The sequence below is a fragment of the Prinia subflava genome, chromosome 9 (genome assembly GCF_021018805.1).
Source record: "Prinia subflava isolate CZ2003 ecotype Zambia chromosome 9, Cam_Psub_1.2, whole genome shotgun sequence".
In the NCBI taxonomy this organism is placed as follows: Eukaryota; Metazoa; Chordata; class Aves; order Passeriformes; family Cisticolidae; genus Prinia; species Prinia subflava.
In genome coordinates this window covers 16,503,093-16,520,297 of record NC_086255.1, presented here as the reverse complement: position 1 = coordinate 16,520,297, position 17,205 = coordinate 16,503,093, and the positions used below count along the sequence as shown (strand labels likewise).

Genomic DNA, 17,205 nt, shown 5'->3' with positions numbered 1-17,205 from the left:
GAGCAGCTCCTAATGTTCTCTGTGTTGTTCATGTGTCTGAAAATTCCTGGGGGAAAATTTTCATTGAAAATCAGGTAGAATTGCAGCTTTAGAGGTCTGTGAAATTACAACCTGTCCTAAAATATCCTCATTACTTCTGCAAGATTCTGGGAATGTAATAGGTAGTAAAACAAACAAATGTTTATCAGGTAATAATAGATTCACTACCTTCTTTTCATGAGGCAGAACCATCCTAAAATACAAGGGACATAAGTGTGTGGGTTATATTTATGTATAGAAATATCTGCCTAGAATTGTAGCTCCCTAGTAACTAAAAGCTCCTTCTGACTCTTTTGCCCTCTATTAAGTTTCTCTTAAAACATACATTTTCCCTAAAGCTTAAAATAATTACATTAAAAAACCCATAAATTTTCAAAGAAAATTTTTACTGGTAGCTATTTTTTATTTGGGTACTTTTAAAAATCCTTTAAAATATCCATACAATGTATAATTTTTCCATTTCACTTCAAGTAAAGGTTTTGACACAGCATCATGAACAAGGAAAATGACAGTGTAATTCATCAAAGTAAAATTGTTTCATTGCCTTTATGAAATGGACATGCAACTGAGACCACAAAGCTTGAAAATGAGTTTCAGAGTATGGCCACTGCCCTTGACTTTAAGGCTTGTTTTTTTTTTTTTTTTTTAAAGTAAACCCCCTCCCTTTTTTTTCTTTTTTTTTTATTGTTACATTTATGAACTTATCTTCTCCATTTCTCACTGGGTTCAGTTATAATATTATCTGCCTATGTAGCTTTGCCTTCAGCTGAGTTCCTCTGAATGTATTCTCATATAAAGCCACCAGAACTGGTCCACTGGCCACTGAAAATAACTGTCCCATTTCTGTTAAATACTTCAGGCTAGCCAAGCAAAAAGCATTTCTCTGTCATTGGCTTTGGAAAATAAAATAAACTGTAAGACTCATTTTGTTTCAGAAGCAGAGTTCACAGTGAGTAGTTATCTCAGTAAAATACTGAAATGAGCCTTGCTGACCTAGTGAAATGAAAATCTGCCACTCTGTGCTCTCATGTAACCACAGGAGTTCTCTCAGGGTGTCAGGATCGTGTGTAGAAGGAGGATTAGGCTCTCTGCTCTAGGTTCTTCACAGGCTTAACATGTATTTGCTTTGCTTCCTATGCTGATCCCTTGCCAATAAGAAATTTATTGGCCTGTTCTGCTATATCTGACTCCTTATTTAGGCAGCTATGGTGAACTTTTATATTAATTTAAACAAAGGAGATTGAAGCCACAATGGCACATACAGCCACTGGATGATTTACCAGCAGCATTTTGGTTCAACTGCAGATAAGGGACTAAGTGATCACAAATCCCACAGCTATGGAAATAAGGCAAGTGCTCATCAAGGAGTGCTTTTAAAGAAGACAGACTTTGGGAATGAAATATGCTTCTGCATTGTGTATTGTGTAACTGTGCATAGTCTAGAAACTCTGAAGGGAAATGAATATGAGAAGCTCAAAGAAAACCCACGTTGTTAAAAGCTATGCTTAAGGCCCAATGCCTTGAATCAATTTTCCCTGGGAAAAGATGGTCATGTATATTCACCCATTTTGTTTTTGTCAAGCCAAAGGGATCTGTGTTAATTATAACAAACCACTGGCAGAAATAACACTTCTTAAACACATTTTCAAAAAAAACCCAGAAAAAACTCTCTCTAGCTAGCCAGGAAGACAAAAAGCAAAGTGCTGTGGAAATTCTCCAGCCTTTTGTACATACTTGAGTTGAAATGACAGAAATTTACAAATTGGCAGGTCATGAAAATTACATTGAAGCAAAGCAATCATATTTGTCAATTAGCTGTGGTGTAATACATGTTCATTCTAATTTTGTCCCTTAACTTTCATCACTGTGTAGGTGGAAACAGCTTTTTACAAAAGTTTAGGAGAATCAAGCACATGTGTGTTAACCAGTAATAGACATTTACTTCATACACCAGAAACCTTTAACAAAAAGTGGCCTTTTATTGTTGTCATTCTCAATCCCATTGCAGGTGTACAGCATCTCTTTAACTCAAGCTCTGAAAGCATCCACAGAGGCAGCATTTGCCTAAAAACCTCTTTTATTTAATACAGTAAAATACATTCAGTACCACTGACAATCCCTGAATATGAATACCAGTGTAAGGATCCACAAGCATGGTAAACATACAAATGTTCCCCTACATAGTTTCATGTGGTGGAAATCTGTATAATGCTTTCTCTTTAAATTTTGGCATTCCCCCCACCCTGTGTCAAACTTATTGCTGAAATTAATTGCCTTTCTCAGACAGAAAACTTTCATTTGTACATAGCAGCATTTTCCTCTGTAACAAACAAGATGTGAGTACTTCCTACAGAAATATATTTAATGTAATGTATTGAGCTCATGGAATATTTTTAGCACATTCCCATCAAAGGAAGATGAAGTACATTTCATAAATCTATCCAGTTCTTCGGAAGCCAACTCTTCATTTTTCTTCTTCCTGTTCTGGCTTGACTTTTTCTGGCTGCTTTAAAGCACACTTGGTCATGATTCTTTTTCCCTGGAGAAATCAGAACTTCTCCTGTTTTTAAAAAAGTGGATGAATTAGATAAGAAATATCCTGGAGCAGCTAAAAGTTCTGACCAAATATACCACTAAAATAAATGGAAACATTTCCCAAGAGGCAATTAGATCATGTTTACTTGGATAATTCTCTAAAATCTCATACAAAGGAGGAAGCTGGGGGAAAGTGGAGCATTCTAGGGGCTTTCAGCCCTTTGTACTCATGATAGTTCATGTTGTTGTGAGAACTGAGGAAGTTCTCAGCCTGTTTTACACAGTTCACTGTCATAACCCTAAATTCCTTCATTAAATGTCGGTGACTTTATTTTGACTTTATTTTATTTGGCCCAGCCTCTGGTGGCAGCACCAAGCTCCATGTGCCACCACACCTGGGGACCTCCCGTGGGTGAGAGAGAGAGAAAGGAGCCAGAGCAACAGTGAACATTTCTTCCTGGCTTCCATAACTCTGCCTCTAGACAAAGAATTACTGCAAAACCTGTGCATGGAATGTACAAATTCCTGCCTCTCTCCTCGAGCTGGGTGAAGGGAGGAACCACTCTTGTACAGCAACCAGGCTGAAATGTTGAAACAGAAACATCTGCAAGATTACAAGACAGAGTTTCCAGGGTCCCCAGCCTTGCAGCAAGGTCCTGTTTTAGCCTCCCTGTTGAAACCATGGAATTATTCATATCTCTAATTGCATCAGGAGTGGGCATTTTTAAAAACAAACCTGCATTCTCACTTATTTCAAATATTTTATTACATGAAAACACATCCTGGCAAAAGATGATCCAAATTAAAGGAAGGCTGGTAATTATATCCAAGTTCAAAACTGGATATGAAGGAAAGATAAAGATACTTTAAATCCTAGGTATTAAGAAATTGCAGATTTTCTTTTGCAGCCAGAATTAAATTCTGGGTTTTATATATTTTGCCCTAGAGAATGTTGGTTTTCTCTTTCCTGGGCTGATGGGAGATTATTTCAGTAAGAGCATACTAATAAAAAAAAAAGTTATTTTGCAGCATTAATTTTATGTGGGTAATGGAACTTCTGGGGTTTTTTTTCTTGTAATGACAAGTGAAAGGTCCTTAGCATGATTTTCACTTGTTGCATTTACTGTTCTCTTTGAAGGCAGAAATAAAATTTATGGATTTGTCAGCTTTTTCAATTGTTGTTGGAATGTAAATGTTTGTTTAATTGGCCTAATTTTGTATTTTTCTTGCAACCATCTTCAGGATGGTGGATTTGACTGAGGAATCCCTGTTGTTTTAACACAGACCTGGTTAGTTTAGCTAAAGATGTCAAGTTTTCTGAGACAATAATGAGTTTATCCAGATGCATTCTTTTATATTTTTCCATGCTTTAAAGGGGATTTTTCAAAAGAGCTGAACTATATACTTCTATGGATTGCTTTCTCTTCTCTTGGAAAAGGTAAAAATAAGTATACTGTAAACACAATTTTCTGGAACTAGCAAGACCACACAAGTACTGAATTAATGAAATATCATTGGTTTTGACTGAGTAGATAGAAAACTAAAGGCAAAATATTTATTCAGCCTGGTATGTTGGTTTATAAAACTGTATGATCTCTTCTGGAAACTCTGATATATTTGTATGGATTGTTTTTCTGAAGGAACTTGACTAGTTCTCTGTGAAAGATCCAAATGAGAGAAATTATAATTTCAATCAGTAAAGTCACAAAGTTACAAACATCATCAAAATATTATCCTCAACAGTCACCATATATTGATATATTTTAGAAATAGCTCAATGGGGTTTTTTAGCTTGCAACACTGAGAAATTAGTCTGGCAATCATAAGCATCTTTTCAGTTTTCAGCAAACAAAAATCATTCTGTCCTTTTGGGACTATTCCCACATGAGAAGGGATTCAGCAAAATATCAGAGCAGCTGAATTTTGGGTGTGGGGAATGACAGGCCAGTTTGGCAAAATGAAAAATTTTAAAAAGTGTATACAGAAAATATAATTCACTTAAAACTCATGCTGAATCCATTCTTTAATGGTAATAGCGACCTCAGAAGATTTAAGACCATGAAGAGGACCTGATTTGTATTTCTAACAAATTTTAAACATTACCCTTCTAATTCAATGTTTCTCAAGCTATTTTTAAATTTGCTTGCTTGAGCCCTTCTCTTAAAAAAAAAAACAAACTAGTCCTTACTATCCCTACCTCCTCAGCATTTGAAATAAGTTATCTTCTATTCCAGGATATTAATAATTTTGCATATTAAAACCATGCCCCAAGTCTCTTAATTTTCTCCTTTCTCTTTCTCTGTGTCTTCCTAAGAAACATTTTAAAAGACGAGAACTATTATTTAAGCAAACTGTGAAGAGGATTTGATGACACATTGATCTTGTTCTTTTTCTGAGACTACTGTAATTTAAATAGTTCTTTTTTCCTGAAAGATTAGAAAAATAATTTGAAAATTGAATAGCTAGAGGAAAGCATAAAATCCAATGGCATTGCTTCCAACACCTTCTGGTTCTGTAACTGCAACATCCTGGTCAGTAATCCAAAAATTTAACTCACTGATGTCCTTTTAAGGGTGCTGCAGTGTTTGGAGCAATGGCTGCCTGGACATCTTTCCTGCCAGGAAGCAGGGACAAAACAGTGAGTGATTTTGTCTGCATTATTTATAGTGTTAATTTGATAAATAATTCCCTTCTTTATGTCTCATTGCAGTAGATTTATTTGCCACTCTTTGACACATCTTTGTGCAGGTGGTGCTAGCTCCGAACCAAGTACGAAAGGCATTGTTTTTCTTTTTATGAAAATTAAATGTGAAGAGATAGATGCATAAAAATAATAAATTATCATCAAGTCACATGTTTTACTACTCTGTTATTTCTGTTACTACCCAGTAAGATTTTTGCTAAACAGAGGAGCTTGGCAAGTGCCAGTTCTGTGTTACAGTATTAGATGTACAGGCTGGTAGGTGGTGGGAGCTGGAGAAAGTGTGAGGAACGAGGTTCCAGCCACAGACAGTCTCCCTCTAAAAAACAGTGCTAAGGAGATAGGGGAGAACAATTCTCACTTTCTCCCTCTTCACTCAGTCAGTGTTATTTTGGCCTGCCTGTGCTCTGGCTGCTTCCTGGAGTCATTTATGTCCATTTTTTTCACAGCCCCATCTATCTGACTCACCCTTCTGGCTGTCCTCAGCAAACACATGTAAGAACACACAGACCACGAGTGCAGTCTTTTCTCAGGTTTGATAAAAGCACGTGTTGGCATAGACTTTTCATTGCCCACTCTTGTATTACTCCCTTGTCAGATGTGTAGTGAGTTATCTAAGTGAAAAAAATGCTATTGCTGCAGTTAGATATTGTGATGCAGTTCTATTTGTTTATTTATCTTTTCAAAAAGTGAAATGCCCTGTTCACGAACTCAAACAATTATTTCCTTCTTGTTCTTTTTAAAACCTCTTTCCATTATAATTGTCTCTGAAAACATTCTCTTCTTCTCAACTTCTTTTCTTCTCTATGTGCTTGAGCAATGGGACATTCTTCCAATCTTCTCAACTTCTTTATTTTCTCCTCAAATACAGCTCCCATCTAAAAACACCTTCCATTTGTCTATATTGTGGTTTGGGTGTATGAAGAAACTTTGTACTAGTTTGTTTTTTGGGTTTGTTTTTTCTTTTGTCATTTCTTTCTAAACATATCCAGAGATCAAATATAGATGTTTATCTGCAGAAACTTCAAGGATTGGTATACACACCATAACAACTCTTATTCCTTCTTGGGCTCTCATTACCTGAAACAGATGGTAGAGGAAAGCTGGGCTCCTGCAGGATGTTTTCCCAGAGGAAAGCAATTGCCTTTGGTGACAGCTGGGCAAATGTCAATTTCTGACTCACAAGACACACATTTCATTAAAAAAAATTTAAAAAAGGGAAAAATCCTATTTGGAGGAAACACAGCTTCTCAGGCCCTCCTGCAGAATAAAAATGCTGAAACTTCTGTCCAGAATTCTAAAATCACCTTCAGAGTTTTATAGTCCCAGTTCAAGTCTTCCCAGATACAGTATTTATATATTCCCATGTATATCCTTACACAGAAAAAAAATGCAGAAGGCCTTGAAAACTTCTCACTTATGCTGGAAACAAACAAACAAAAAGCTACTCTGATCAGTAATAAAGAAACAACAATAATTTCATGTTGAATATGGAAAATGTATTTGAGTTAATATGAGCTCTACTCCATACTCCAGAGCTTGTGGATGTTCTAGGCCAAATCTCTTCTTGTCCCTGTGCATAATATTGGAACATTTAAAAGAAATAGGACTGTCCCAAATCACTTTGAAACTTATTAAAAAACTGTTTTGAGGATGGAATACAGCTTCTTACTCTAGGATTCTCTTCTGAAAATGACTCCAAAATGTACTCACTACTGCAGTGTATGAATGCATCTAGAACTGCTCAGGTGTGTTTCAGCACACACAGCTCAGCACATCAGTCCAGGCCTTGTCTGTGCCAGTTAGAGAATCAAGTGTTTGCAGTTCTGTCTGTGTGCTTGGAACAAGGGACCTGGCACAGACTGCTCCCTGCTTAGCCCAAATTAACATCACTGAACTCATTTAAGTCATTTGGGCTTCATACTTGAGAAAGCAGGGACAGAACTTAGCCTAGAAGTGTGGCTGGATGCTGAGGCAGTTGGATAATGACCATGACTCCTCTGAAGCAGCCTTTGTTCACCAAGGTACCCTCGCCCCCTGCCTCAGCTGGAACATGTGTGCAGTGGGCCAAGGAACTCATCTTCCTCTTGGGAGTTCTTCTATTATTATTTTAAGTTATTATGATAGTATCTTACACAATTGCTGTATGTTATATTAATACATTACTAGTAATATATTAATATAATCAATATGTTTATTTTTTAAATACAAACATTGTTACACTGTTTGGCCCTGCTACACTGAAGGAAGAGCTCTATTACCAAAGTCAGGAGATGTAGGATCACATACTTGGACAAACTGCAATGGTGGTAGAAAAAGCTAGAACCAGAAAAAGTAAATTATCTTTATTCGTACACACAGCAATGCTTTAAATCACTTTAAGCACAAGTGATGATTAAAATTGGTTTTTAAGGATAAAGTCCAGATGTCTCTGAAGTAGTAAGTTCTTATGTTTATTTTTTCCTTACTGACTTCAGAAGAGAAAGAAATCCCAAAAAGTAGAAGAGCTTTCAAACAGACAGTAAATTAACTACTGAAGTGGAACAAGGACAAACCATACATCAACAGAAATTATTCGAGCACAGACAGTCTCCTTCTAGATTAGAGAAGTGCTCAGCTGAGAAAGCCAAGAGAATTAAAGAACGAAGAGATGGACAAAGACCAGAGAGATGCTAAAACAAACTGTAACCAGACACATTTGTTATGTTAGAAATATGGTACAAGATCACCTGGTGTAATTTGCACAGCAGCTCTGCAGCTAAGTGTGCTGCTGGCTGTAGGCAGCAGTAGATGCTGGCCCATGTGACTTTACTCAAACTCTCATAATCACATTGGAAGTGTAACATATTCTTTCAGTGCCAGAGTTACTGTGCAAAGGCAGTATTAAATTTCACAACATAGTTCATTTCCAGGCAATCCAGTAAATTCATGTTCAATGAACATATGGGGTTTTATAATAAATAATATTTCTAAGAAATAGAAGTTCTTTGATTCAGCTTCTTCTTTAATGATTTATTTTTGTAATACCAAAGTGGAAGGAAATGAACTTTTCATTATTCTCAGGTCTTTATCACAGCAAAAATCTCTAGGACACAAGGTGCATCCAACACCCAGACCTACTAAATGTTTTTGGAGCCAAACAAATGGGTTAGGTCAACTTTGCTTTTTCCTCACTAACAGCTCAAACATCCTGTACTACATTTCACTTTCATCCTTTCTTATACTCCTCTTACACCCAAATTCTTTAGATGGTGCTCTTGTTTTTCCAGGCTGATTAGGACTGGTGGGCTCTACCTTGTTTCTTGATGACTGCATTAACAGTGCTCAAGCAGCCTGGTTCTTCCTACAACACTTCTTTCGAACCTGTGGGGGCAAAGCTAATGTGATAAAACAACAGAATATCCCAGTAGAGGATGAGTGACCTTACAGAACAAATTCTGGCTTCTCTGCCAGCTTCAGGGCCTCGTGCATGCCTGCGGCCGAGAGCTTGCGGTTGATGTTGCGGTATCGGCACTGCAGCAGGTTGCGGTAGGTTGTCCTCAGGTCCCGGTTGAAGAAGGCATAGATAAAAGGGTTAATGAGAGAGTTTGCATAGCCCAGCCACAGAAATGTCCTCTCCACCCACAGGGGGATGCAGCTGCACGCCGTACCACAGATGAAGGGCCTGGCGGTCGAGAGGAGGAAAAAGGGCAGCCAGCAGACTGTGAAAGCCCCAACAATAATCCCAAGAGTAGTGGCAGCTTTCTGTTCTCTTTTAAAGATGGAAATGTTTTTCTTCTCATGCTTTAGGAGTCGTGAAAAATTAGTACATTCTTCAGATTCCTTGTGCAGTTTTACAAGTCCATTCACAGAAATGCCTTCCATCTCTTCCAGACGGGGAAAACCAGTAAACTTGTGTTTAGCAGCACTCCTCCTGGCAGCTTTATAAATCTGGTAGTACATGAAAAGCATCACTGACATTGGAATATAAAATGCAACCGCTGTGGAGTAAATGGTGTAGCCAAAGTCTTGACTGATGAGACAAACCTTCTCATCGTTTACGTTCTGGGCCCAGCCGAAGAGCGGCGGTAAGGTGATGGAGGCGGATAAAAGCCAGACACACAGGATCATTTTGGCCATACACTTCCCATTCTGCCTCACAGGGTACGTGAGAGGCCTTGTTATTCCCAGGTACCTGGAACAATAACACAGAGTTACTACAGAGGGAGGGGGTTATTTCACATAGGCTGCCCTAGACCAAAATCTTTGGCTAAGTTTTCTCTTTCATAGTTTTCAATCCTCTCTTTGCATGTACTTTCAACTTGTAAATTCATGTATCTTTCATGTTAAAATTAATATTGCTAGTATTCTCTATAAGAAGTCTTTTATTCCAGAAGGAAATCTCCCATTGGCCATAACAGGCTGTGATTTCTCTGTATTTGCTCAATCTTCATGCACATAAAGCACATTTCGGCTTTTAAGGAAATTCTGAAACCTAAGTTTTATTTTGCTACCTTAAGAAATCTTGGAGTATAGAAGAATGCTCATTCCACAAAGTCTATCACTGTATTGAGTGGATAGTTATAGCAAGAAAGCATTCATCTTCACTCTTACATATTCAAAAATTAGGAAGAGCCTTGCCACCAAGCTGAGATGATGAGTTGTCTTTCTTTCCTTCATGTCTTCAGGCAGGAACAACAAACAGCAAACCTATACCAAGTGTAGACTATTTCAGTACTAAAATAATTCTTTTTATAATCACTAAATTTGATAGAAAATGCATTTATTCAATGTCCAAACTTTTACTGAACAACATAAAAACCTGTCCCAGTTCAAGAAGACCTGAGGAAGAAAACACAGTTTTACAGATAAGAAATATGTTTATAATAGGTCAATTTTTCATTAAAAAAAATTAGGTCTGTTGACAACTTTTATGTTCCCCAATTGGTGGTATTTTAAACTAAGTATCTTTTTCTAATCACAAAAGTATTACTATGACTCTATATAGCTTGTTAAGAATATCCTTGATAAGAATATCCTAAGTTTGAATTTACTTTCAACTATAGAAAATTACTGTGTTTCCTCCCTAACAATGAGAATTTTATCTTAGATGGAAACAGATGCCTTTATTTAGACCTAAGATTATTGGTTTCAATTTTGGCTCCTGCTCAACTTACCTGTGAGTACCTACTGTTAACTTCTCAAATTTTTCTTTTTTCACTTCCTCCAAAAGAATTTGGAGAAAATCAATGTGATTTGTTCTGTTACTTGTTAAAGAAATTATTTCAAATCAAGTTTCTGAATGATGTTTTGGTTTCAAGAGCTACCAGTGTTTACTCATATGATGAAGTTCTGGAGTGTTACAAACAAGAACTATAGCAACGTGATTAAAAATATTTTGGGCAGCAGGTTTGCTCTGTCTGTTCACTTAGCACATCAAATGTAAGATTTTTCTGGCTCTGTGGAATGCTGCATTGTTGATTTTACTGCAGTGCAGTAAATCATGGGCAGTGCTCTTGCTTTATACAAGCAGCCAGGTATGCTAATTATGGAAGTAAAAGGAATGTCATTTACTGATCTGATGAGTGTCAACAATCCCGTTCAACACATCATTGGTTTTATATTGCTGTTTTGACAAGTGTTACACAAAGGACAGACTGGTTTATTGTGCCCTATTCTTGGCAGGATGCACAAGTAAATAGCAGCAGGTCACTATTCTGCCAGTGAATCTGTGCTTGAGGGGCCATGAACTAAGAATTTTTATTGGAATTGTTTGGGACCAGAGCAGTGCAGTCCATGGCCTGTGCTGTTTACAAGAGCTGCTTCTTGTGCCCCTCACCATCAGCACTAGAATAAAGCCACTGGCCCAGCAGCCATGGGCATCGTGCAGAGACCATGGAGATTTCTGCTCTATAGCATCATGGCCAAAACCATTTTCACTCCCAAGGAGCCAAGCGTTTTCCAAGGTGCTCCAAGATATGGAAGAGAAGGCTTAGTGCAGTGAAATTTCAGTTTAATTAAAGTATACATCACACTGCTTTAAGCAATGCAATTGCAGCAAGGGTGAGCTCTCAGCTGCAGACTGTCAGGGACAAGAGTGGCCTACCCTTAAAATTTGTCTAAGAATAGCCCAATCAGGTACAAAACAGTTAAATACATCCTTTGTGCACAAAAATTTCTTGTCGTTGAAAATGTGTTGTTTAAAAAAAAATCCTTAAAAAGTGGGTCTGCCTTCCTGAAGTATGCACTTCTATAGCTAATTCACAACTGGTCACGAAAAATAACCCACCTTTGAGGTTAACTTTATTATGTAGCTAAAAAAGTTAAGCTGGATTTCTGTAAAAATCAGATCTGTGGGCTGCATACTCTGAGTGCCTACTGCTACATTCTCATGCCCCAGAATATAACAAAAAGAATTCATGAAAGCATAAATATACTGAAAAAAATGAAAATTCATTAGTTTTGCACTGGCATCACTTTTTTTGGAGTGTATCTTTTCTTCAGAAATGCTATTTGAAATTAAAATGCATTCATTAACATAAAAATACACCAGCATCCTTTCTGCCTTATTCATTTTGCTAAATGTAGTATGATAGGGGAAAGAAGTCAGCAGGCACAAATGAGGGAATGTTATCTTTTAATCTCTCTATATGAAATCCATTACCCTTGAAAACTCATTTGCAACGTCAAAATAAAGCAAATCACTACTGTTGTCTTACACACTAGAGAGTGTTCAGAGCTTAATAGATTCATGAACTTCAAAAATATTGTGTCAAATTCAGTGGGAAAATATGCTTTGTAATTCTTAATCTTAAACTAGTTCTTTAATAAAAGTACTTAAGGGAAATCAGCTGAACTTAACATATTCAAATGTAAGTAACACCTTGAGGTCTTATTACTGGGATGAATGAAGTCAGAGTCCCTAAAAAGCCCATTTCATGTGTCTCAGCTATCCCCCACATGAAAGAAGTGTCTCAGGCTTGTTATTCTGAGATTTGTTTCTTTCACATGCCACAGATGTTCATTTTGATCTTGGTGGAGAAGAAACTGTGCCTCAGTTCTCACTTTTAAAAGAAGGGCAATGCTATTTTGCATTCTCCTTGCTCTGAATTTCTTGACTCTATGGTTCTGCCAGGCAGGGCATCTCTCCATGTTACACCCAGCACAGTGAGGTCTGTATCTAGGTTACTCCCCAAAGACAGATGAATGGCCTTTATTTCTTATGGGCTGCTCATGGCATTTTCCATTCAGCACCTGAACGAGAGGCACAACACACACAGCAGTCACGTCCTGCTGCCCTTCCAAGGGTGCTGGCTGAGTGGAAACCACTGAGAAGGAAGAAAATGGCACTGCTGTCTAATGGATACAGCAAAAAAAGGATGATCTGAACACTTTTCTACTTCATCACACATGTAGAAAACAGATCCTTGCTTGGAGAGCTCAAAGTAAACAGCAGAGACCAAAAAGATGGCAAATGGTGAAGGGCAGAATAAACTTCTTGTTAAATGTGTATAAACACATGAGCACATCCCTGTTCTGGGTTGGTTCCTTATGATTTCTGAACCCACTGAGGTTCAGAAGCTGGTTCTGCTGCTGCAGTCCCACTCAGGTGTGAGCACACACAGTGTGCCCAGCCTGGGGAGGAAGGATTACCCCAGCCTCTTCCTGGAGCTCTGTTCAAACCTGCGAGGGGGTGAAGAATTCCCTACTTTCACCAGCCATGTACACAATGGCCACTTGCCACACTCAAAGAACACCAACAATGGAAAAGGTAAATGAACAAATCCTTTCCTTTTGCTTTACAAAAATCTGATTCCCTGTGACACAGAATTCTTCCCCAGTATTTCTAAACTGTTAGCATTTAATGACAAGAAATTGTCATAGACAATTGAACGTAAATATATAGGTATGCTCCTGAGATTATTCAGTTTGTGGGCTTTTTCATTCTGGCTTTTCTGCTATCAATCCATTACAATGACCACATATCCACAGGGCTAAAAACATCTATTATCACTTAAACTATAGATCATAAAGGCAGATGAGTCTAGTACTCACACCCTGTGAAATATCCAGCAAGCAACCTGAAACTTAACAGCTACATTGACTTAAACAATAGAAAGAAAATAGTAACAAGATGTTCCAGTTTGTGATCATGTGTCCTACATCTTTCTTTCCTACCTCCATTATATGGCTAAAACATAAAGAGTCAAAGGACTTGCCTGTCACTGTGAGCAAAGTCCTAGAGCAATAGAAAACCATATTGTTAAAAGAATTAAAATAGTTTTGAAGCTTCCTGCCCAATTCAATATTAAATTGAATGCATCATGACATCAGCATCACTTATGCAACTGCTCTACCACACGTGTAACTCCTTTGTCTCTGGTCTCCATGTACTTTATAAGCAGATAGAATTCTGGTTAATCCAAATTTATGTCTCAGAATTCACTGACTTGATCTAACAGATTCAGGAATCAAATTAGATCTTTCACTGTCTGACTATGCTTTTATGAAGCAGATGGGATTGCTATGGAATAAGACTAGAAACATACTGGAAATGATACAGATGTGCATTACAGCTATTTCTGCCAGGAATCACAACATATTGTTCTGTTATCACTTACCATTTGATTAGGAGTGGTGCTTAATATGAGGTTCTGTCAGTTCTCCTACTGTCATATTTTAAGAGTCATAAACCTGCTTTATTCTGAAGACACAATGCTTCCTCCTTTGCATCTCTGTTTCTCTAGCATGGAAGCTTTCTGTCAATATGTATGTCCATGCAGGGTTTCTTTGCAAGCCCACATCTATAGAATCCCATTCTGTCTTTCACCTGCAATAATAACTTATTCTGAAGAATTATGCTGATCTACTGGCTTTTCTTCATTGGCCATGATTCTCTTATCATCTTTCATATTTTTTTCCATTTGGTTCAGCTCAGCATTAAGAGCAGCAAGAACAGGAGCAAGATTCCATTCCTAAAATCTATCCAGCATTCAAAAATAGTCTTCCTAGTATATTAATGTGTCTAGACAACTTTTTTTTCCTTTCCTTCAAATGTAAATGTAACAAGTTGAAACAAATACCAAAGCTATTCTTTCCATTGTGGCTATGTCAAAACACCTAGCAAATACTGTTTTCTTTTCAAAGATGATGTGTTTACACAATGCAAAAGATGTCCCTGTCCCTCAGACATCCTTTTCAATAAAACAAAGTGTACAAACATCCAAATGTATCAGGAAAATACTACTCCCACCACATACCTATGTAATTGAGACAGAATTAAAAGAACAGAAACATAAAAAGACCTGAATGGGGCACATGAGCATTGCAGTGCACAGTTATGGTGCTATATCACCTTGTTAATTATTGTATAACAGTACTTTACTTTTCTGCTGCAACACAGACTGGCCTCATAATCATGATCACTGCCAGATTATTGCCTGGGAAGAGGAGGATATTTCAGAGGCAGTAAAATACTTTTCTCCTTAGCAGAAATGATCAAAGTTACTAATCTCAATGCATGTGTGGAAACTATCAGAATATGAATTGGATCACTCTAAAACCTAAAAATAAAATGTCATGCAATGGTAGAGTGAGACAGCACAACAAAATAAAACACTACTCAGTGGAGAGAAAAAGACTTTGAAGAGTTCTATGCTTTATCTGGTTAAATATTGCATCTTTCCTATGCTGTGAATTAGTACACTGTTTATAAAAGTCTTAGCACAGTGCTCAGTTTCCACATCTTAAATTGCTAGAAATCCTAGAAAGCTCTACTTCATCCTTCTCAGCTGATGATGAATGAACAAATATAAAAGATCTTCAATGCATGTTTAGATATCTATTCTTCTAGATGCTCATGCTTTGCACTGCATAAAATTTCAGCATTATTCTTATCATTGAAATGATGATGTGTAGATTTTGTTATTTGGAAGAATGAAATACTTGTTTTGCTTTCAGTAAGGTTAATGCTTTACATTATTCCCCTTTTTCTTCTTAATGAAACCTATTTTCATAAATTCTCTTAATAATAGAATCACCTTCATTTCCTATAGTGGGTACATATTGAATTTATTCTAAATAGTAAGTGTTCTGACTTGATTTTTCTTTTTCTCAAAAATCATTGTAGGGGGTTATTTTTGATGAACTCAAGAAGTGTAGGCTTTCCTGGCAGTGGGGGAGGATTAAGTCAATCAAAATTAAATATCTTCATTCTAAAGGAATGTAATTTGCATACCAGAAGGTTGCTTTCTCCTCTCTTACATTTCTTTTAGTTTCTCTGTGCTTTCCTGGGCTTTCTCTCTTTCATATTATATAACTGTACAGCTTCATACTTTTCCTATTTATTTTAGCTCATTTTTTGTTCTTTTATTTCACTCATTTTTATTTCACCTTCTTGCTGTCTCATTACTCTTTCTCTGTTAACTGTCTCTGTTATTTTTTCCTTCTTTATTTTTGCCTACTAATCTTAGACATCCATCCCATAGATAGGGGGGTGCCTTCTGTTCCCTTTCTAAGAAATACATAACACCCATACTGCCAGAAAATCTTTCTATTCAATATCTATTACCTTACTTGTAATTCTGAAATCATATTGCTCTTGACTTTCAGACCTTGGCAGATTTCTTTTGCCTGCCCTCACCCTTTGCCTTTCATTTTCACCCTGCACGATTGTCAAAGCATTTATCACCTGTCACATCTTGTTCTCAGCTTCCTGACAAACCAGCTCAGTAGCCCTTCATTTTCCACTGCAAATTATACATTGCTTGGAAGGAAAGATCCCAACATGCAGTTGCTGATGTTTACCTTGCAGCACTGCCTGAATGTTAGATAATATGTATTTCCTACCCAACATTTTGCAATTACCCTTATAAATATTCTAAATTATAGACTAAATGCTTTTATTAACTCTCTTGGAAGAAAATTGTATATTTTCCTCTTCCTACCATCACCAGAGAAATTAATGTAGGAGGTGAATTTCAGCCCCTTTAATCCTTCACCAGCCTCCTAAAAACATTTGAAAACTGAAAAGGTTTTGGACACAAATTATTTGGAATTGACTTGTGTCCTGTAATGAAAGACTTACTATTTTTAATTTTTTTTCAAAACATCTGAACTCCAATTTGGTGGGTTTCATCATCCCTCGTTTCCTGTATACAAGTGTGGTTTGCTTACTGAGTGCAACAGGATTAATTATATACAGAACTCAGAAGTGCTTTTCACCCCACTTCTTGATACACAATCTGTAACACTTCAAAAGCTCTCCAAATCCAGGCAAGTCACACATAGGAAGAATCATTTTTCTTTACACTGTTCAACAACCTGGCAGGATGAGGGAAAATAAAAAATAATTTCATGCTTTCCTAAAAGAAAATGTGTAACTGTCAGGGACGTACTACCCACTTCTGCCTTTTCACATACACACACACTCTCCCAGCTTTGCAAGCTCCTTTATTTAACACAGATATATTTATTTTTGTGGAAAAAGTGAAAAGAGAGTCAAAATATTTTTCCTACATTTTTCCTTTTTTCCCCTAAGTAAAAAGTTATATTTATCAAATTATAGAATCAAGTATGATTTACAATACATACTAGCAACATTTTAGGAACATTTCCTAGAGAAAGACTTCTCAGGTTTTTTAAGAAATATCTAATTTACTGAAAATTTCTTCATGAAACTCATCATAGTACACACACAAGCTGCTTCACAAGTGTAGAAGCTTGTGAATACAGCTTCATACCCTGTGGTGTCATTCACAGTAATTGTTAAATCATTTTATCAATCAAGGAGAAAAAAGACAATCAAAATATCTTCAAAGATGACAGACTTTTGCTATCTGCAATAATGAGATTCATATCAGAAAACACTATTTCTATTAAAATTCACATTTCAATTTATTCCACCTTGAGACCCTTTTTATTATCCCAAAGTATTGTAGACCCATAGAAAC

General features: G+C 36.9%; 1 protein-coding gene across 2 annotated transcripts in view; it reads right to left on the bottom strand.

The window, feature by feature from the left end:
• Positions 1–1,737: 1,737 nt before the first annotated feature.
• HTR7 (5-hydroxytryptamine receptor 7) overlaps positions 1,738–17,205 on the bottom strand; it is a 29,960-nt gene continuing 14,492 nt past the window's right edge. The window contains exons 2-3 of one of the 2 annotated variants that reach the window (XM_063405655.1): positions 8,703–9,449; positions 1,738–2,599 (exon numbers count right to left, since the gene is read on the bottom strand). In XM_063405655.1, coding sequence (XP_063261725.1) covers positions 2,563–2,599; positions 8,703–9,449 — 784 coding nt within the window. In that variant the 3' untranslated portion in view covers positions 1,738–2,562. Of the gene's footprint in view, positions 2,600–7,516; positions 9,450–17,205 lie in introns of those variants that run through there. The other variant, XM_063405657.1, reaches the window with a different exon arrangement.